This window comes from Salmo salar, chromosome ssa08, assembly GCF_905237065.1.
Source record: "Salmo salar chromosome ssa08, Ssal_v3.1, whole genome shotgun sequence".
Classification (NCBI taxonomy): domain Eukaryota; kingdom Metazoa; phylum Chordata; class Actinopteri; order Salmoniformes; family Salmonidae; genus Salmo; species Salmo salar.
The window spans coordinates 21,335,605-21,355,503 of NC_059449.1; the positions used below are offsets into that span (position 1 = coordinate 21,335,605).

The window sequence follows — 19,899 nt, forward strand, 5'->3', positions numbered from 1 at the left end:
ACCTGAGTGAAGGCAAAGGCGGGGTTCTGTGGGCCGTTGGTAATGGTCTGGAAACACTGTTTGTAGCACTGAGCCCACATATCCGCCAACACGCAGGCAGAAAGACAGACAGACAGACAGATAGGAAGACAGATAGGAAGACAGATAGACAGATAGACAGACAGGTAGGCCAAATCAGGGCAGTGTGAATGTGTACACTGTGTACACTCTAAAAATTAAGAGTTCAACAAAGGTTCTTCTACGATCCTCAAAGTTCTTCGAAGAACCGTAGGGTTCTTGGCACTGAAAATTGCCCCCAAAAGGTTCTTAGAAGAACCCCATAGCAGGTGGGGTTCATCGAGGAACCACCTTAGTTCTTTGGGGTTCTTGCAGGAACCTAACTGCCCAACTGAAAAATTAGGATTTGAATTTGAAAGGACAGCAGGTGCAGGCACTTAACTGAAAAATGTAAAGATCTCCTCAATTTAAGTAAGGTTTGTCCCTTGTATCATCTAAATGTATATTATTTTATGATGATACCATCTATCTTTTCATATTTGTGCAAATCTTTCTAAAACAGAAAATTGACAATTTAATGGATATAAAACCAACAAAGAGGTAAGAGTATGTAGGCTATAAGAATATGTTGAAGGCTAGATGTATTGGGTGCAGATGACTGAACTGATCACCTTTGTGTCTGTCTTCAGGTATACAGAGGAGGAGGCATACAAAGGTATGTCAATTAGTATTGGTATGTTATGCAGATCACATTTACCATCCTCCTTCCTAACCTCTTAAATGAATATCCCATAGGCCTCTACATTATGGACAAGGTATGTGTATGAAAACCATTATCAAAACATTTTTTTTTCATTCACATTCACCACAAAAACCAAGGTATGAATACTGTTGTGTGCATGTTTTGTTAATCATCTGTATAATTACTATTTTTTGGATTCACAGACTTCACCCTCCCTACACCTCTGATGAATGTAACAGGAAACCTGTTCGATCACCATGCACTGCAAAATAACTCTGGCTGTGGATACGGAGAACCTTAACACAGTAATTTAACATCAACAGGCCAGAGGATATACCCATGTGACTTGGAGCTCTGCTGGGAGGTTACCTCATATTGAGGTGAGTTAATTCTGCTTTGCCACTAAAATTATAATAAACACTGACAAGTAAAATATTGTGTTATTGTTATGCTGATTGTTTTTTTTTTGTTTTTTTCTTCTTTAGGGGTGTTATGCTGATTGTTAATAATACATTTAAAAAAAGAGGGGGGGTTATTTTAAAAGGTGTTATTTGAGGATACTTTAAAAGGTGTTATTTGAAGAACCCTTAAAGGTTTCTTCAAAGAACTTGGGTTCCCCCACAGTTTCAGTTTGAAGAATCCCTAAAGGATACTCCAGGAACCTTTTCCTTTTAGAGTGTATGGCATTAGTATACAAGTGGAAAAGTGTTGGTGTGTGTGTGAGAGGGAGAGACAGAGCGAGTTAGTTGTACCTTCTGGTGTGTGGTGCAAGATGGCTCTGCATGGAGGCTGAACAGACTGAGGTGCCGATCACTGGGGGGCTTGTAGTCAGCCCCATAGGTGCTTTGCTGCCCCTCTCTGGCCTGAGGGCCCCGAGACTGGAGGAGAGAAGAGTGGAGAGAGATGGATGAACCCTCACATTTAACCAACCAAGAGCATCAGTGAAAAGTCTTAATTCTCGGTAGCATTATTGTCACGTCCTGACCAGTAATAGGGGTTATTTGTTATTTTAGTTTGGTCAGGACGTGGCAGGGGGTATTTGTTTTATGTGGTTCAGGTTGTGTTTGTGTATGTGTTCATGTAGAGGGGGTATTTGGTTTATATGGTTCGGGGTGGTTGTTTATGTAGAGGGGTATTTGATTTAAGTATTCCGGGGTTTTTGGGTTATCGTTCTATGTTATTTTATTTCTATGTTCTGTCTAGGTGTTTGTATTTCTATGTTTTGGTAATGGGGATTGCGGCCTTCAATTGGAGGCAGCTGTCTATTGTTGCCTGTGATTGAAGGTCCTATATTTAGGAGTGTGTTTTGTCATGGGATTTGTGCCTTACCGGCCTGTTCTTTGTCGTCGTGTTTTTTGTATACGTGTTTGTTTTGGTTTTCCTTCTTTGTCCTTAAATAAAAGAAGATGAGTATACATTTTCCCGCTGTGTTTTGGTCTAAACCCTACGACACCCGTGACAATTATGAGACAATCTCATTGATTACCTATTCTTACAAGTTGAATAGCCTAGTGTTTATGTTATGAAAGTGATCAAATATGGCAATGATAAACCCGTACTAGACATACCTGATTTTGCCTTAAAGAGTGCATTAAATTGCTCTTGTTCCCTGATATTTAAGATGGTCATTCGTCAAGGATAAATCGGGGTCAACGCTAGCGAAACTAAAACAGGCTACATGAGACAGTGGTTAAATGTGTGTTGGAAAACCCATAATAGTCTATGTTCCATAGAACGTTGGAACGTTTGAGTCAAAATAATATACTTTTTATCGATTCCTTTGTTACGCAGCGATATCATGTATGTATATATATATATATATAAATAGGGTGATGTCACAGCATTCCAAAATAATCTGAGTCTTCGTAGCCGTTCTAAAAACAATGGTCATAAATGAAAGAAAAGTGAACAATACAAATATTGTAATAAAATCAACCATGAGTGGGCGGTTTCACTTCCTTCATTCTTCACAATACATGTCTTATTCACTGTATGGTTCTCTGTGTAGGCTATTACTCATTGTATGACATCACAAGGGTTGGTCTTTGTAGGTTCAGGTAGTAAGAGGAATGTGCATTAACGCCCTGGACCAAACGTAGTAGCCTGGGGGCGTGAGAAAGGTGTGGACCAGTCATAATTTCACAGTAGTATTTGCCCCTGACGTAACGAAAGAAAAGCACACCTACATTTGTTAGGGGGAGAGTTTTGCCGTACAAAAATCACAAGTGTAGGATTAGGACACCGTAAACTAACATATATCAAAGTCAAATCCAAGTTATTGGTTAAAGTTCAGTTGTATGCCGAGAGTCTCTTTGAACATAATGGACACTCATGTGAAAGCAGGACAAGTATACCTTCAACACCGAAATGTAGAAAAGGTAAGCACGTAACTATTTAGCTCACTTAATTGTACACATCCTGGTACCTTATCTATCTTGTTTTTGTGGAATGACAATAATAGTCAATAGGAAAATATTGTATTTATTTAGATTTTCAATGCAGCTTTATAACAGTCTTGTAATGTAAGTTTTTATTTTGTTAATTTCGAGTGTTTTGATATTGGCTATTGCTGTTATCATGTAAACTGCCATCCCCTTGTTTATTACATGTACTGTGTATGACAGCAATCTAACCCCTATACCATTCCACTTTACATTTGAATGTATATGATTTCAGTATACGAGGACATTTACTGTAGCCTACATGTTGAAGTCTTACTTGCAGAGACAGGCTAAATTGGTAATGGTGCGTGTGTAAAGGTATGAGGGGAGAACGGATCCTCATATGCGTGCCCAGACACAGTACTGCTCCCAGTTTCCTCATGGCACATTCCAACAAACATGTGTCCCAAATGGCACCCTATTCCCTTTTCAGTGCACTACTTTTGACCAGGACTCACAGGATCTCTGGTCAAAACTAGTGTACTATGTAGGGGATAGGATGCCATTTGGGATGTAAACTGAAACACTGCCAGGCACAAGTAAAACAGAGGGAGGGGCCAAGGCACCTACTGTACCTGAGCACACATACCTCATCTACCACTGCACCTTTATTTAAAAATAGGCAGATGTGCTGGAGAAGGGGGGAAGGGGGGGGGGGGGTGATATTCTGAGTCTGTCATATGACTAATGTGTTGTCAGGGAAATGGGAAAACTAGATACTCACTTTTTTTTCATTCTCTTTCTCCCCACTAATTTTCCTCCCCTTCTCTTGGCCTTTCTCTTTTTCTCCCCATTATTTCTGTCTTCCCTGTCTTCCCTCTCTGCCCTCATCCCCTTTCTTCCCTCCCTCCGCCCTCCCTCCAGAAGTGGAAGCAGCATTGGCTGGCTCTCTACCCCTCCAGCCGCTGCGGTGTAGCCAGGCTAGAGCGAAAGGAGGTGGGGGGAGGAGAGCGGGCCGGTCCCTCTGGGGTCTGGAAGCACCAGGACAAAGTTAAGGAGAAGAGGGTGATCCGCCTGTCAGAGGTAAATCTTACTGCTGTACTTGTCTTTTTTACTAGCACTGACTTTGCTTATAGCTGCTTTATTGAGGATTTTTTTTTTACTGGCACTGACGGTGATACAGTATGTGGTTGTCTTACCTAACTTAGTTGAATGCACTATGATTGGCTCTGGATATGGATAAGGCTAAGGCCCTCCGATAGACTAGCGTCCTGTCTAGAGGACGTACTTGTACATCAAACTGGCTCATGCTACAGAAACAGGAGATAGGCCCCTGCTCCTATGAGCTGTTTGAGCTTGCACAAGCCTTACCCCCAATCTATCTCCTTAATGCTGAGTGCCAAGCAGAGACGCACCAAGTCACATTTTTTACAGTCTCTGGATAAGAGTATCTGCTAATGGAGTAAAATGTAGGTGATCAGGGTCCTGAGGCTGCCCCCGCACGCTGAGGCCTGCCCCAAAGACAACATGGCCGCCTTCTGTGTGGAGACAGACGGCAGGAGGTACGTCTTCGCGGCGGACAAGGACGACTGCGTGGAGTGGGTGGAGAGGATGTGTGACATCGCCTTCCAGGTGAGAAGAGCGGCTTCAGTTACAGATAGAAGTAGAATCAGACTTTATTAGCGTTCAACAGCGCTGATAGGAATTTGTCTCGGTGTTGGTACAAGGCTAACAGCAAACGCCATTGTTCACTGGTCTCTCTATCATTAAACTATTTTCCTCACCAAACAGTTATTATATAGAGGATGTGCACACTCTTAGAAAATAGGTTGTAAAAGGGTTCTTCTGCTGACCCCATAGGAGAACCTTTTTTTGTTCCCTGTATAAACCTCTGTAGAAAGGGTTCTACATGGAAGCCAAAAGGGGTTCTCCTATGGGGACAGCCGAAGAACCCTTTTAAGGTTCTAGATAGCACCTTTTTTTCTAAGAGTGTAGGTATCTGTGAGGATAGTTCTCACGGTCTAATCTAAATACATGTCTTCTCTCCCAGGGAGGCTCCACTGGTCAGCAGCCCCAGATTCAGATGGAGGACAACCAGATCTACGTCTCCAGGGAGGAAGGTGAGAAGCACATCAGATATCCTAGTGGCCACACAAACTATAATGAACAACCATTCTTCTGTCTGTTTATGTCTAATGGGCGTATGATTACTGCTGTCTTGGAACAGGTTCTTCTTTTCAAAGATATTACTACGAATAAAGGAAAGATATACACAAAATAGAAAACTAAAAATAGAAATGAACACCATCCATAGTGCTTCGGTCATGACCACCACTCTCCCTCCTCTCTCCCCTCAGTGAGTGAGTTCAGGGTGGGTGTGAAGCAGACGCATGTAGCAATGCGCTGCGGCCTCCAGGGGGAGTACTATTGGCTGCAAGTGGCCCAGGAGGGGCTGGTCCTTAAGGAGGCGGAGACCAGGAAGAGTTTGCAGGACTGGCCCTATCGGCTGATACGACGCTATGGCAGAGACAAGGTCAGTAGAACCATGGAATTTAGAATCTCATTAAGCCATAGAATTAGATTCCTAATCTGTTATTAGTTTTAATCTAATGCTATTCTCTAGTGTCTAATTTCAAGGCCATCACAGTACGGTACTATGCTGCGCTACAAAGGCAAAACGCAGTAACTACGTAATTTTTTTTACTGCAAATTCTGACTTCAAAGTATTTTTCTGTCTAGACAGACAGCAATTTCTGGTACTTCATGGTATGTTCTAATCAACTGGCTTGTTCTTGTGTCTGGAAACAAATTCCCACATTAATCAGATAATATACCTGGTCATTACAACAGATCAAAGTTACTGTTTTGCCTTTTTAGGGCAGTATGGGTCCAAAACAGGATGTCGAAGGATCATTGTAGGGTCATCAGTGTCCATTCAAGAAGGTTGCAGGTTATAATACGTATGGTGCCCACATTAAATTATGCAATTTTCCAGTGAACACCTGTGGGAATTTTCACAAATCATTGTGTCCTCTTGGTTCTCCCACAGTTGACATTCTCCATCGAGGCGGGCCGGCGCTGTGACTCTGGACCCGGAACCTTCACCTTTGAGACGTGCCAAGCTGACGACATCTTCAGCCTCATCGAGACCGCCATACAGGAACAGAAGGCCGTCGCCGGGGACGAATTTGAGGGCGACACTGTGGTTGCTAACCGTAGCCCTAATATGCCTCGTGCTCGTTCACCACTGCCCAAACTACCAGATAGCGCAGCCATTTTGGAGGGCAGCTACAGTTTTAAGCCAGTATTTTCAAATGCTATTGGCTCAGAGCAGTGTGTGTACTCACAGCCGCCTAATTTGATTAGCTCTGAGGAGTGTCCGTACTCTGAGCCAGCAGACAGCATTAAACCCAAAGCCCCTGGCCTCAACTCCTATCTGACACCCCCAACGGCCACCACCCTCACCCCCTCTATCCCTCTATACCCCCGCAATCACCATGGCAACCGAACGGAACCAGTGTACGCCGACCCAGCAGACATCCTCTCACTCACACCCCCGAGATCTACACCACCACCACCACCGCCCACTTCCTCTTCCTGCTCTTGTCACCACGGCAACAAGCCAGAGCCGCTCTACTCCGAGGTGTACGACCGTGCGAGTCCTCTACCTGACAAGACTCAACAACAGAACCAGGACCAGCGGGGGCAGGAACCTGGCAAAGAGGAACCCATCTATAGTGAGCCTTGTGTGGGGACCTCAGCCAAGGGCCCCAACACTGACCCGTTCGCCCACCTTTACAGCCAGGTCTGCAAGCCAGGCTCTTCATCACCATCCTCATCATCATCATCCCCCTCTTCCTCACTGGCCTCCTCTTCCTCCTCATCATCATCGTTGACCATTACCAGGACCTTGGCCACCAGGAGGCCCACTGCTGGACGCCAGTCACCAGAGGTCATCTATGAAAACATGGGGTTCATTTAGGATACTCTGCTGTGTCTGAAATGGCACCCTATTGCCCTTTAAGGTGCACTACTACTGATCAGTGCCCATAGGGATATATTGAGACTTCCTACTCATTTCACAATGTTATTGTATACTTACTTTATTTATTGAACTTGTTTTCACATACAGAATCATAGTTTTTTCTTATGATGTAATAACTTTTGTATAACCTGTTATGAATATCAATATTGCACACCAGTGTAATGAACATGAGAGAGGGAGAGGGAGAAAAGAGCGACAGAGATCTTCCAGAAGTCTGCCAGTGTTCGATGAAAATATTACAAACAGTGTTAGCCTCCTCCTCTCCCCAACAGAAACAAATGACTTCCGCTCAGTCTCACATCCTTTTTCTAATTTACTTTGTTTTACTGATGTGATTCAATAAAACAATAATGGGTGTGTATACAGTAACTCTCCTTCCACTATTTGTTTTGTGCATTGATTGTTTAAAAAAAATATTGTGCCCCTCAATAAATTAGACTACTGTTCAGTCCAATGCTGTTTACATGGGAATATGTGAATGTTAATAGGCCTACTACTGTATATTTCAGGTTCCTCTGTGGTTGTGGGCGTGTATTGACGTTTGATTTAGTGAGATTTGAACGCTTCCTGGATTATAGTTCTATCACATACTGTACTGTACCTGACCTGTAGGCTAAGTGCCTATTATACCGTGTTAGAAATAGCACCACATCGGACACCGAATAGGTAGGTGAGAATAAAAAATACGCCGTATTTTGATACACTTGAACCGTACTTTTTAGTTTTCTTGGTTTCTGTAAACGTTTCGTTCCCCCCTGTGCATCCTGTATTGACAGAACGCCCCGAGCGCACTTTTAATGATGAGTAACTGACGCTCGGTCATCAACGGACATTCTTCCTGATGTCACTTCTCAACATGCCGACCACCTGTTTTATGGCCGTGATTTTGTGGCTCACAACTGGTTCAACTCGTTGTCAAACTGCAATTCCCAATGTTCACGGAGGTGAGTACAGTACAGTTGGACAAACGGTCTCTCACTACATACAAATGGTATCGCAATTTTAAAATGTATCGCAATTCCTAATGGATACGGTAACGTTAGGTAGGCTACAATCTAATTAGTCATAGCAATGCAAATGATGTTGCCTAGCAAACAAGTACATTTGTAAGAAGTCTATTATCAGCAACCAGTGTGGTTTTGGTAGGCTAATTTATTCATCTGGAAATGGAGATGGTTAATTACTTAATCCAACATTTAACCAGATGGAAAGGACAGAGGCATGGTGGAGAAATGCCCATTAAACAACACTTTTAAAATGACTGAAGACAGGTGTGTCATTTCACTGCTGTTTTCACGAAGAACCCGGAATATAGCAGAGTGAGTATAGACTGGGGTTACAGTGTTATCCTAATTTTGCCTGCTTTCATGGATAGATAGGCCTAGGCTATAGGCTATAGGTCTTAGATTGTAATACAGAGAATGTGGAGGTTTGAGATGCCCCACTCTTTATGGTGTGTGTGTGTTAACACACAAATGCAACAAGGAGCAGTTTACTGGACACATATTAAGCCTATGTCACGGACTAAATAGCAAACGCAAAGGAGAGTTTAGCCCCAAAATTGTCTACCTAAATCAGCATTGAGTAACTGGTGAGTAGGGGTTTATTTATTAGCTGATTCTGTTGCAAAACATTTCTTAAACGGAATGGGGAGGGACCTAACTGAATTTGTCCAATAGAAACCATTTTTTGTTGTTTGGACTAATTATTGCACCCCAGTTACAGCCGACCACAAGAATGTTTCTCAGTAGAGGAAGTGACACAATTACTGATAGAAATGACTTAGAAATGGTTCCGTAAAAGTCCCTGTAAGTCAGTCTCATCCTTCATACATTCATTCAAAGGTCAAAGGCAAATAAATGGGGCAGAGAAGGGGAGTCTATATATTACGGAGCCCTGGTCCAAGGTAGTGCACTGTAGGAAATAGCCATTTGGGGCACAACCCTAATGTTATGTCCTGTTCTCCTCAGGGGTAGGTGCAGTTCTGGGGGTGTCCAACGCCAGCGTCCTCCTGCAAGACCCCAGCTCTGAGACACTCTACGTGGGAGCCAGAGGCTCCATCCTGGCCCTGCACACCTCCAACCTCACCTGGAAACACCCATCAGTGAGAGAGAAAGGGAGGGAGAGACAGAGATAGGGGGGAGGGAGAGACAGAGATAGGGGGGGAGAGAGAGAGAGGGAGGGGGAGGGACAGGGACATAAGAGGACGGAGGGAGGGACAGGGAGATAAGAGGGCGGAGGGAGGGAGGGACAAGGAGATAAGAGGGCGAAGGGATGGACAGGGAGATAAGAGGGCGGAGGGAGGGAGGGACAAGGAGATAAGAGGGCGAAGGGAGGGACAGGGAGATAAGAGAGCGGAGGGAGGGAGGGACGGGAAGATAAGAGGGCGGAGGGAGGGACAGGGAGATAGGAGGGGGAGGGACAGGGAAATGGGAGGGAGGGAAGGAGGGACAGAGAGATAAGAGGGCGGAGGGAGGGACAGGGAGTTAAGAGGGGGGAGGGAGGGACAGGGAGATAAGAGGGGGATGGACAGAGAGATGGGAGGGACAGAGAGATGGGAGGGGGGAGACTTCTTCACTTGACTGTCTGTGTGTGCACGCTTATCTGTGAAACGAGTGTGTATTTGTTTCGGTGTTTTCATGATGGGTGTATTCATGAACACAAAACCATAGAAAAACCTACGTCTTACCTGGGACAAACACACTATGCCAGACATAGGTTAAACCTAGTCCTGGACAACTTTCTCAATAGAGATTCTCCACTGACACTGCTTTTTAGTCCAATACTCGGCTTAACCTGATGTTTAACTGTGTGATGTAACTGTATGCGTTTGTGTGTTCTCTCTTTGACTTCCGTCTCTGTCTCTGCAGATTAAGTGGGAGGCAACAGAAAAGGAGAGGAAGTCCTGTATGGGTAAAGGCAAGAGGGAGGTGAGCAACGTGTGGTGCTCATTGTAATGGCTGGAATGGAATGGATGGAACGGAGTCAAACATGGGATTTCCATATGTTTGATACCTCTCATTAATTCCATTCCAGCCATTACAATGAGCCTGTCCTCCTATAGCTCCTCCCACCGTCCTCCGCTGCTCTGTAGTGTATGTATGTGGTTAAAGGTGTCGGTGAGATGCTATGTTTCACACCCAAAATGTAACACCATGTCATGATGTATGATACTGTTACCATAACAGCTGCTTTACTGACTCTTCAGCTTCCTGTCAACAACACATCACATCCTGTATGTTTGGCTTTCAGATGACTTTTCACTTTTATCTCGTCATCTTCAAAGACTGATAAACAGGCATGACCTACCTTAAATAGTCAGGGAGTTAGAGTTATTGTTATCGCTACCGTTTATTCAATGGGAGTAATATGAAAACCTAGGCCTGTTCACATTGGGTTCCTGGCACCTGAGTTGAGAAACCCTGCATTATACTACTGATTCTAACCATATTTTATTGATCTGTGTAGAGCTAGGTTCTCCTGATCTAGGATCATGTTATCTACCCCAAATCCTAACCTTAGCCATTATGGTGAGGAATGTAAACTGACCTGAGATCTGTCTAGAGGCAACTTTATCCTGCTCTGTTATGGCCCTGTGCTAAGAAGGAGTTGCCAAACGCGCTTCAGCCTAGCTTAAATTAAAAGGCATTCAGGGACTTGAAAATCCCCCAAATATTCCATATCCCAGGGCACTTGAACTGTTTCCGCATAGATCGTAAAGATGTATTTACGAGATACAAACAGGCTTACGTTTTCCCCCTCTGCTAATCTCGAATGGCACCCTAGTCCCCTATTCAGTGCACCACTTTTGACCAGGGCCTACAGGGGAGAATAGGATGCTGTTTGAGACATGGCTCTTTGTCTCCCTCTACAGGATGACTGTTATAACTACATCTGTCTGCTGGAGGTTCTGAAGGATGGAAGGATCTACGTCTGTGGCTCCTACGCCTACGATCCCCAGTGTGCTTTCATAGTCAGTCACGTTCTCTCTCCTCTGTCTCTTCTCATACTCTACACCTATATTATCATTATTATTATTATTGTTATTATACTCTACACCTGTAATATTATTATTATTATTATTATACTCTACACCTACAATATTATTATTATAATTATTATTATTATACTCTACACCTATATTATTATTATTATTATACTCTACTCCTATATTATTATTATTATACTCTACTCTTATATTATTATAATTATTATACTCAACACCTATATTATTATTATTATACTTTACTCCTATATTATTATTATTATACTCTACTCCTATATTATTATTATACGCTCCACCTATATTATTATTATTATACTCTACACCTATATTATTATTATTATACTCTACTCCTATATTATTATTATACTCTACACCTATATTATTATTATTATTATTATACTCTACTCCTATATTATTATAATAATAATTATTATTATACTCTACACCTATATTATTATTATTATACTTTACTCCTATATTATTATTATACGCTACACCTATATTATTATTATTATTATACTCTACACCTATATTATTAATATTATACTCTACTCCTATATTATTATTATTAATATACTCTACTCTTATATTATTATTATTGTTATTATTATACTCTACACCTATATTATTATTATTATTATACTCTACTCCTATATTATTATTATTATTGTACTCTACACCTATATTATTGTTATTATTATTATTATACTCTACTCCTATATTATTATAACAATAATAATTATTATACTCTACACCTATATTATTATTATTATTATTATACTTTACTCCTATATTATTATTATTATACGCTACACCTATATTATTATTATTATTATTATACTCTACACCTATATTATTAATATTATACTCTACTCCTATATTATTATTATTAATATACTCTACTCTTATATTATTATTATTGTTATTATTATACTCTACACCTATATTATTATTATTATTATACTCTACTCCTATATTATTATTATTATTGTACTCTACACCTATATTATTGTTATTATTATTATACTCTACTCCTATATTATTATTATTTTACTCTCCACCTATATTATTATTATTATACTCTACTCCTATATTATTATTATTATACTCTACACCATTATTATTGTTATTATTATACTCTACTCCTATATTCTTCTTCTTCTTATTATTATACTCTACTCCTATATTATTATTATTATACTCTACACCTATATTATTATTATTAATTGTATTATTATTACACTCTACACCTATATTATTAATATTATTTTGAATACTTAACTCTACTCCTATATTCTTCTTCTTATTATTATAGTCTACTTCTATATTATTATTATTATACTCTACACTTATATTATTATTATTAATTTTATTATTATACTCTACACCTATATTATTATTATACTCTACACCTATAATATTATTATTATTTTTATTATTATACTCTACACCTATATTATTATTATTAATTGTATTATTATTATACTCTACACCTATATTATTATTATTATACTCTACACCTATATTATTATTATTATTATGATACACCTGCTAGATGCTCTTTTACTGTTGTGGTCAAATACATGTTATTCTTTCAATTAATGTATTTAGTTGATAGGCTTACACACATGATGTTCACGTCACAGGAGGTGGGACCTTAATTGGGGAGAACAGGCTCATGGTAATGGCTGGAGCGGAATCAGTGGAACCATATCAAATACGTCAAACTTATGGTTTCCATGTGTTTGATGCCGTTCCATTCGCGCCGTTCCAGCCATTATTATGAGCCATCCTACTGGGGCGGCAGGCAGCCTAGTGGTTTGAGTGTTGGGTCAGTAACCGAAATCCCCGAGCTGACAAGGTAAAACTCTGTTGTTCTGCCCATGAACAAGGCACCACTGTTCCCCGGTAGGCCGTCATTGTAAATAAGAATTTGTTCTTAACTGACTTGCCTGGTTAAATGCAAATATATATATTACATTTAAAATACCCTCAACAGCCTCCACTGGTTCACATACTAAATATAGACTGTGTGTGTGTTCAGGACCCAGTGACGTTTGCCCTAGTGAAGGAAGAAGGTGACGAAGTGAAGATGGAGAATGGGAAGGGGAAATGTCCTTATGATCCCAGACAACCTCACACTGCTGTTACTGCAGGTTAGACACACACACATGCTCACACTCTCTCACACTCACACACACACACACACACACACACACACACACACACACACACACACACACACACACACACACACACACACACACACACACACACACACACACACACACTCTATCACATCCTGTCTATATGTGTACTGTAGATGGAGTGCTGTACACCGCCTCCCCTTCTATCTTCCTGGGCACGGAGTTTGACATCACCAGGGCAACAGGTCAACAGGTGCGCGTGCATCAGTCCATCAACTGGCTCAGTGGTGAGACCCATCTGTCAATCACATACACTCCCAATGCATGATGGGAAAGATTATAAAATACTTCTACTGTCCAAACTTCTGTAACACCAAACAACAACAGAATGTGTCCAATGAAGAGTTTAACTCAGGATGTGGTTTAGCAGTGTTGTGTTACTTACCTAATGAGTTTGTTCTTTGATGATGGTCTATATCTATAACCATCCACATGTTTTATGCCAGTAAAGTTATACTGTATAAAATAAAAATCACGACAGCTCTGATGGAAACAGGATGTTTTGGTACAATTTTATAAATGCCAACAGATAACGTGTCCGTTCGACATGGTGGGATCTTTTTGTGGCGGTAGAATGAATTATGTGAGAAGTGGCAATGGAAACGTCTTTATGTGTTAGTATTAATATGGAAGTAAACTTGGAGTCATGTGATGGCATGTTGTGTGGTCCTCCCACTATGACTCGGGAAATCATGCAGTTTATTAGGCTACAGATGAAATAACTGAAAGTGCAAGGTGATTTTGACGCTCTTTTCCAATGAATATCGAGGGTCTTATTCTGGTGACATGATGATCGATGCTTGACTGCAGTTTGACAAATACAAATATTCTTGCTCTTATCCATAGTAATCTCATCATGTAGACTAGCCTTCCCACACTGTATCTGTGAGCTGTTGGCTAGAGCGCTCGTGCCAAGACCAGAATATGCACATTTGCTATTTAACCTAACAGTTTTTAGGACATAACTATCGGTACAGTTGAAAATGGAAAAACAATGAATTTTACATTTTTATTCGGTACATGAAAACTTAAGCGAAAAATGTTTTGTGTGTCTACGTCATCACACATTGATTTTTATCCACAAAAAGACAGTTTAGTGGAAACACCACTGATGAGAAAATGTGCAAGTTTGTCTGGGGCTACAACGAAAATGTGAACCGTCGGGGGTGTTGAGGACTGGAGATGGGAAGCACTACATACAATATGTCATTCATATGTAATTCTCTGATGAGTCCAGATCCAGAGTTTGTGAGTTCGGCCCTGGTCAGGGAGAGTCCTGGAGACGATGATAAAATCTACTTCTTCTTCACGGAGAACGCCATAGAGTACAACCTTTATACCAAGGTCAGGGTCACACGGGTGGCCAGAGTCTGCAAGGTGAGATACATCTCTCTCTCTCTTTTTTCTCTCTCTCTCCCTCTATTTTGCTCATGTGTGCTTTGTCTTGTGCTCTCTCTCTATACTTCTCATCCCCCTCTCCCCCATCCCTCTCTCCCTATCTGCCAGGGAGACGTGGGTGGCTCTAAGACCCTGCAGAAGCGCTGGACCAGTTTCCTGAAGGCTCAGCTGGTGTGTCGGGACCGGGACAGTGGCCAGCACTACACCGTCCTGACCCATGTCTACCCCCTGGAACACCGCCTGGGAGACCCCAGCAGCACACACTTCTACACGCTCTTCACCTCCCAGTGGTATGGGGGTGGAGGGGGGGACAGGGGAAGAGAGAGAGGGGGGGATAGAGATGGGGAGAGGGAGGTAGAGGAGGAGTAGAGATGGGGAATGGGGTGGAGAGAGAATGAGAGAGAGGACAGATTGCGAGGGAAAGAGAGAGGAGAATCACTAAATATGATTATCATGTTACAATGACTCATACAGACGGCATTACTGTAATGAACATGGTAATGTGTGTGTGTGTGTGTGTGTGTGTGTGTGTGTGTGTGTGTGTGTGTGTGTGTGTGTGTGTGTGTGTGTGTGTGTGTGTGTGTGTGTGTGTGTGTGTGTGTTTAGGAAAGGAGAGCGTGTGTCAGCAGTGTGTGTGTACAGCCTGGCTGACATCACCAAGGTGTTTGCGACGGGAGGCTTCAGAGATATGAAGAGGAACTGTGTGAACAGTGGGAGCTCTGAGTCTGTACCCGACCCCCGTCCTGGACAGGTATTCACCAGACTCACCTGGGTTGTATTTATTAGGGCATGCAATGGAAAGCATTTTAAAAACGTTTTGCAGCGGATAGCGAAAGTTAGTGCTTCTTTCGAAAATGAGTGTTTCTTTGTTATTGGACGAATCCAGGTAGTCATTTTCCATTTAAGGGTTATTATCATATAGTGTCCTAGTATGTCCATCATCGTCATAACATGCTGAATTGTTCTCTGTCCCCCTCAGTGTATCAACGATGACCTGAGAGCCCAGGGTTATAACTCCTCCTTCGATATGCCCGACCGCGTGCTGCAGTTTGCCAAGGAACATCCTCTGTTGACGGACACTGTGGACGCAGCGCCCCTTCTGGTGAGGAGGGGAACCACATACACCAGGATCACAGCCACCAACATCTCCAACAGTGATGCTGCCCTACTACATCTGGGAACAGGTGAGAGAGAGAAACATCAAGTAATCAATAGACCAGGCAGTTAATTGACTATGCTGAACATATCAGAAAATATTCTCATTTTGTGGTTGATTATGTTCTGTGGTGTGAATTGATGTGTGTTTTCACACAGATCAGGGGGAGTTACACAGTGTGTGTATCGTTGGTCGTACTGCTACTCTGCTGCAGGAGATCCCTCTGACAACCTCAGTAGAGCCCGTCAACAACATCCTCATACACCAGGTATCAGACACGCACTCACACACACACACACGCACGCACGCACGTACACACGCACGCACGCACGCATGTACACACACACACACACACACACACACACACACACACACACACACACACACACACACACACACACACACACACACACACAATACACAGACAGACACACTCAGACAGACACACAGACATCTTTAACCCTTTGCTCCCTCCCAGGGCCATGTGGTGGTAGGCTCCCCCTCCTCTCTGTCCCGTGTGCCAGTAGAGGAGTGCAGGGTGTACTCCAGCTGTCAGGTGTGTGCCCGGGCAGCAGGACTAGGTTGTGTGTGGGACGTCAACAAGAGAGCCTGTGTTGCGGAGTGAGTCTACATAGCATTCTCTTTGTGAGGGTTTGAGTCCCTCTCTTTCTCTCTCTCTCTCTCTGAATTCAATTCAAGGGCTTTATTGGCATGGGAAACATATGTTAAGGCCCTCCTTGGTAGACCTCTCTCTCGGTCTCTATTTCTGTCTCTGTCGCTGACTCTCTATGTCTGTCTCTGTCTCCCACTCTCTGTCTCTGTCAATTCAATTTCAATTTAAGGGGCTTTATTGGCATGGGAAACATATGTTTACATGGCCAAAGGAAGTCAAATAGATAATAAACAAAAGTGAAATAAACAATAAAAAGTTTACATTTAACAGTACACTCCAAAAGAAAAAAGACATTTTAAGTGTCATATTATGTCTAAATATACAGTGTTGTAATGATATGCATAAAGGAAAATAAATCAACATAAATATTGGTTGTATCTCTCTCTGTCTCTCTCTTTCTCCTGCTGTCCAAAACATTGCTTTATCTTCCTTCCTTTCAAACTAGTTGTTTCACTCTCACCATCTCTCTTTCTTCTCTCTCTGTTCTCAGCTCTCCAGTGCAGAGGGAGTCAGAGGACCCTTTGAAGGTGTGTGGCACTGGAGAGGGTGAGTATGAACAATATTCCACTATTAAACAGGTTGATTTTAATTGTAGTGCTAGAGGCGTACTACAGACCCTTGTTTGATTCCAGGCTGTATCACAACCGGCCGTGATTGGGAGTCCCATAGGGCGACGCACATTTAGCCCAGTGTCGTCCGGTTTAGGGTTTGGCCGGGGTAGGCTGTTATTGTCAATAAGAATTTGTTCTTAACTGACTTGTCTAGTTGAATAAAGGTTTAAAAAAAGATATATAATAATTGTATTTTATAATTATATCAATTATATTCCACTATTACCCATGCATAAGGTTCTTATATCACATCTAGTCCACTATTAAACATGAATAAGGTTATTATATCACATCTATTCCACTCTTAAAAACATATAAAGCCCTTATCACATTTTCCACTATTAAACATGCATACAGCCCTCATACCACATCTATTCCACTATTAAGCACATCCACCAAATCTACTACATTTCCAAACAGAATTAGGACGATCTCTCTCTCTCTCTCTTCCTCTCATCTTGTAACTCCCTAACTCCCTACCTCTTCTGTCTCTCCCTTTCTATCTCTTTTATTCTCCATCCTTCCTTCTCACTCCTCCTCTTTCTATCTCTGCTTCTGCCTCTCTCTGTCCTCCCTCCCACCCCCTTCGCATCTCAGGTCGTTGTTCCCCTGTGGTGAAGGAGCTGCGTGTGAAGAAGGGCCTGGTGGTCCTCCTCCCCTGTGACCACCCCCATCTATCCCCTCTCCCCTGCGTCTGGGAGCACCCCCAGGGCCGCCACACCCAGCAGCACCACTCCCACCTGGAGGTCACCATCTCCGGATCCAGCCTGGGCCTCTACTCCTGCCGCTGCTCAGCCCAGGATGATTATTCCTGGGGTAGCGAACCCTGCCTCACAGCCTCCTACCAGCTCACCATGGAGGACCTCAGTGTCGAAGGCAGGGTGGACCCGGGGCTGCGGAGGTCACCGGTATGGGTGTACATCTCCTGTGTCCTGCTGGGGGTGCTGGTTGGAGCTTTAGGAGCCACTGTGTTCCTGAAGAGGATGTGCTGGAGAGCAGCCCAGCACACCCCATTAGAGGACAGAAATGGGAGGGGAGCCAATCAAGGACAGCAGGGGCGGGGCCCCACCTGCTATGAGAATAAGCTGGTGATGAGTGACACGCCAGTCGGCCAATTGGGAGAGGGCGTTTTATGACGAGATGTCCAGAATTGACTTAATTGAAGGGAGTGTTTTGCCAGGTACCGCTTACAGACTACTCTCTCTGACGCGTTCTTTCTTTCTGTGTGTCTGTCTCTCTCTTTGTGTGTCTCTCTCTGTCTCTCTCTCTCTCTCTGTCTCTCTGTGTCGCTCTCTCTGTCTCTCTCTGTGTCTCTCTCTCTTTCTCTGTGTCTCTTTCTTGTCTCTCGCTCTGTGTCTCTCTGCTTCTCTGTAACCAGGTTTCCATCCAACCTATTTATGCGAGTAAAACATGTCACGACAGGCCTGATGGAAACAGCATATTTTTGGGTAAACTTTCCAAATGTCGACAAAACAAAATACACTAGACAAGGTGAGATCGTTTTGTGTTGGTAAAATTAATTATGTGAGAAATGGAGGTGGAAACACCTCCTTTATAGGCAAGTATTGATATGATAACCATCATATCGATGCGATGACATGTTGTGTGGTCCTCACACTACGACTCGGGAAAGCATGCAGTTTATTAGGCTATAGATGAAATAAGTTATGATGAACGTCACAGGGAGGTGAAAGTGCACAGTGATGAGCTTGATGCTCCTTTCCAATAAATATCAGGGGTCTTATTCTGGTGACATGATCGATGCTTGGCTGCCGTTTGACAAATAAAAAGAATCTTGCTCTTATCCATAATATTGTCATGTAGGCAAGCCTACCCGCACTGTATCTGCCAGCTGCTGGCTAGAGCGTACATGCAAAGACCACATTTGCTATTTATCGCAACACAGTTGAAAATGCGATGGAAACCCGTCCTCACCCACTGTTTCCGCCAAGTCAGTTTGGCGGAAACACAGCACTGGTGGGAAAATGTGCATATTTTCCTTATTAATATTTTAGAATATTCACATGAAAATCTGTCGCCAATTGGATTGAAACCAAGCTAGTGACATCACAGGGTAGGATTAAAATAAAAAATGATAGTGATTTCCAAACCTGGAACCAGTTTCTAGCCAGCGGTAGGGTATATACTTGCTCCCCACGTCACTGCAAATCTCAGTGTTTGATGAAAATCCCTGATTTTACTTTTAATGTCATTGGCTAGAACGTTTTCACATGTTTAGACACTGGCATTGTGCTGGCGATAATGAACATGAGGATGAGAAGTGGTAGGATTTCCCTTTAAGTTGTCTTTTGTGCATGTACATTTGACTTGCTTTTTTTTAACATGATTTTGCATCTTTTTGTAATATTTGAGAATGTTTTGTAGTTGTTGTTATCCATTGTTTGCCATTTCTGAACAAAGCGTATTTTAGTAAATATTCCTACAGTACCAATTGGATGTTTTCCTGTATAATTTTATTGAACCATTTAACTGTGTTAATTCAGTATGTCATATAATATGAAATCTTAACTATAATCAGTGGGCCATGTAATATTATAATTCAGAAGAGGGAGGTGAACACATGTTCTACTTAACTATGTAATATTAGATTTTGAAGATATAGGTCATTCAAAAGGTTAGTACAACAGAAGTTCAAAAAATGCATGAGACTTTTACTAAATCA

At 42.2% G+C, this 19,899-nt stretch overlaps 2 protein-coding genes across 3 annotated transcripts; both read left to right on the plus strand.

The window, feature by feature from the left end:
- Window positions 1-2,890: 2,890 nt before the first annotated feature.
- LOC123744213 (docking protein 1) lies at window positions 2,891-7,628 on the plus strand. The gene is made up of 6 exons (XM_045722979.1): window positions 2,891-3,117; window positions 4,045-4,203; window positions 4,594-4,752; window positions 5,171-5,240; window positions 5,478-5,653; window positions 6,170-7,628. Exons 1-6 carry the CDS (start codon window positions 3,037-3,039, stop codon window positions 7,100-7,102), a joined length of 1,578 nt encoding a protein of 525 aa, XP_045578935.1. The 5' UTR covers window positions 2,891-3,036; the 3' UTR covers window positions 7,103-7,628.
- A 49-nt stretch (window positions 7,629-7,677) lies between these two features.
- LOC106610434 (semaphorin-4F) lies at window positions 7,678-19,668 on the plus strand. Of its 2 annotated transcripts, none has more exons than XM_045722977.1 (15): window positions 7,678-7,831; window positions 7,942-8,109; window positions 9,136-9,269; window positions 10,036-10,095; window positions 11,040-11,138; window positions 13,216-13,327; window positions 13,495-13,605; window positions 14,616-14,755; window positions 14,885-15,066; window positions 15,383-15,527; window positions 15,756-15,960; window positions 16,091-16,200; window positions 16,411-16,553; window positions 17,096-17,151; window positions 17,814-19,668. In XM_045722977.1, exons 2-15 carry the CDS (start codon window positions 8,007-8,009, stop codon window positions 18,350-18,352), a joined length of 2,139 nt encoding a protein of 712 aa, XP_045578933.1. In that variant the 5' UTR covers window positions 7,678-7,831; window positions 7,942-8,006; the 3' UTR covers window positions 18,353-19,668. The 2 variants fall into 2 exon arrangements, with proteins under 2 accessions (XP_045578933.1, XP_045578934.1); XM_045722978.1 differs by having other exon boundaries at window positions 7,728-7,835.
- Window positions 19,669-19,899: the final 231 nt, after the last annotated feature.

Bases quoted from the DNA above. Each gene is read 5' to 3' on its own strand.
- LOC123744213 (XM_045722979.1), top strand. From the start codon at position 3,037: ATGCCGAGAGTCTCTTTGAACATAATGGACACTCATGTGAAAGCAGGA. The intron at 4,204-4,593 runs GTAAATCTTACT...AGTAAAATGTAG, and splicing joins GGGTGATCCGCCTGTCAGAG to GTGATCAGGGTCCTGAGGCT. The intron at 5,241-5,477 runs GTGAGAAGCACA...CTCTCCCCTCAG, and splicing joins CTACGTCTCCAGGGAGGAAG to TGAGTGAGTTCAGGGTGGGT.
- LOC106610434 (XM_045722977.1), top strand. From the start codon at position 8,007: ATGTCACTTCTCAACATGCCGACCACCTGTTTTATGGCCGTGATTTTG. The intron at 8,110-9,135 runs GTGAGTACAGTA...TGTTCTCCTCAG, and splicing joins AATTCCCAATGTTCACGGAG to GGGTAGGTGCAGTTCTGGGG. The intron at 14,756-14,884 runs GTGAGATACATC...CCTATCTGCCAG, and splicing joins GGGTGGCCAGAGTCTGCAAG to GGAGACGTGGGTGGCTCTAA.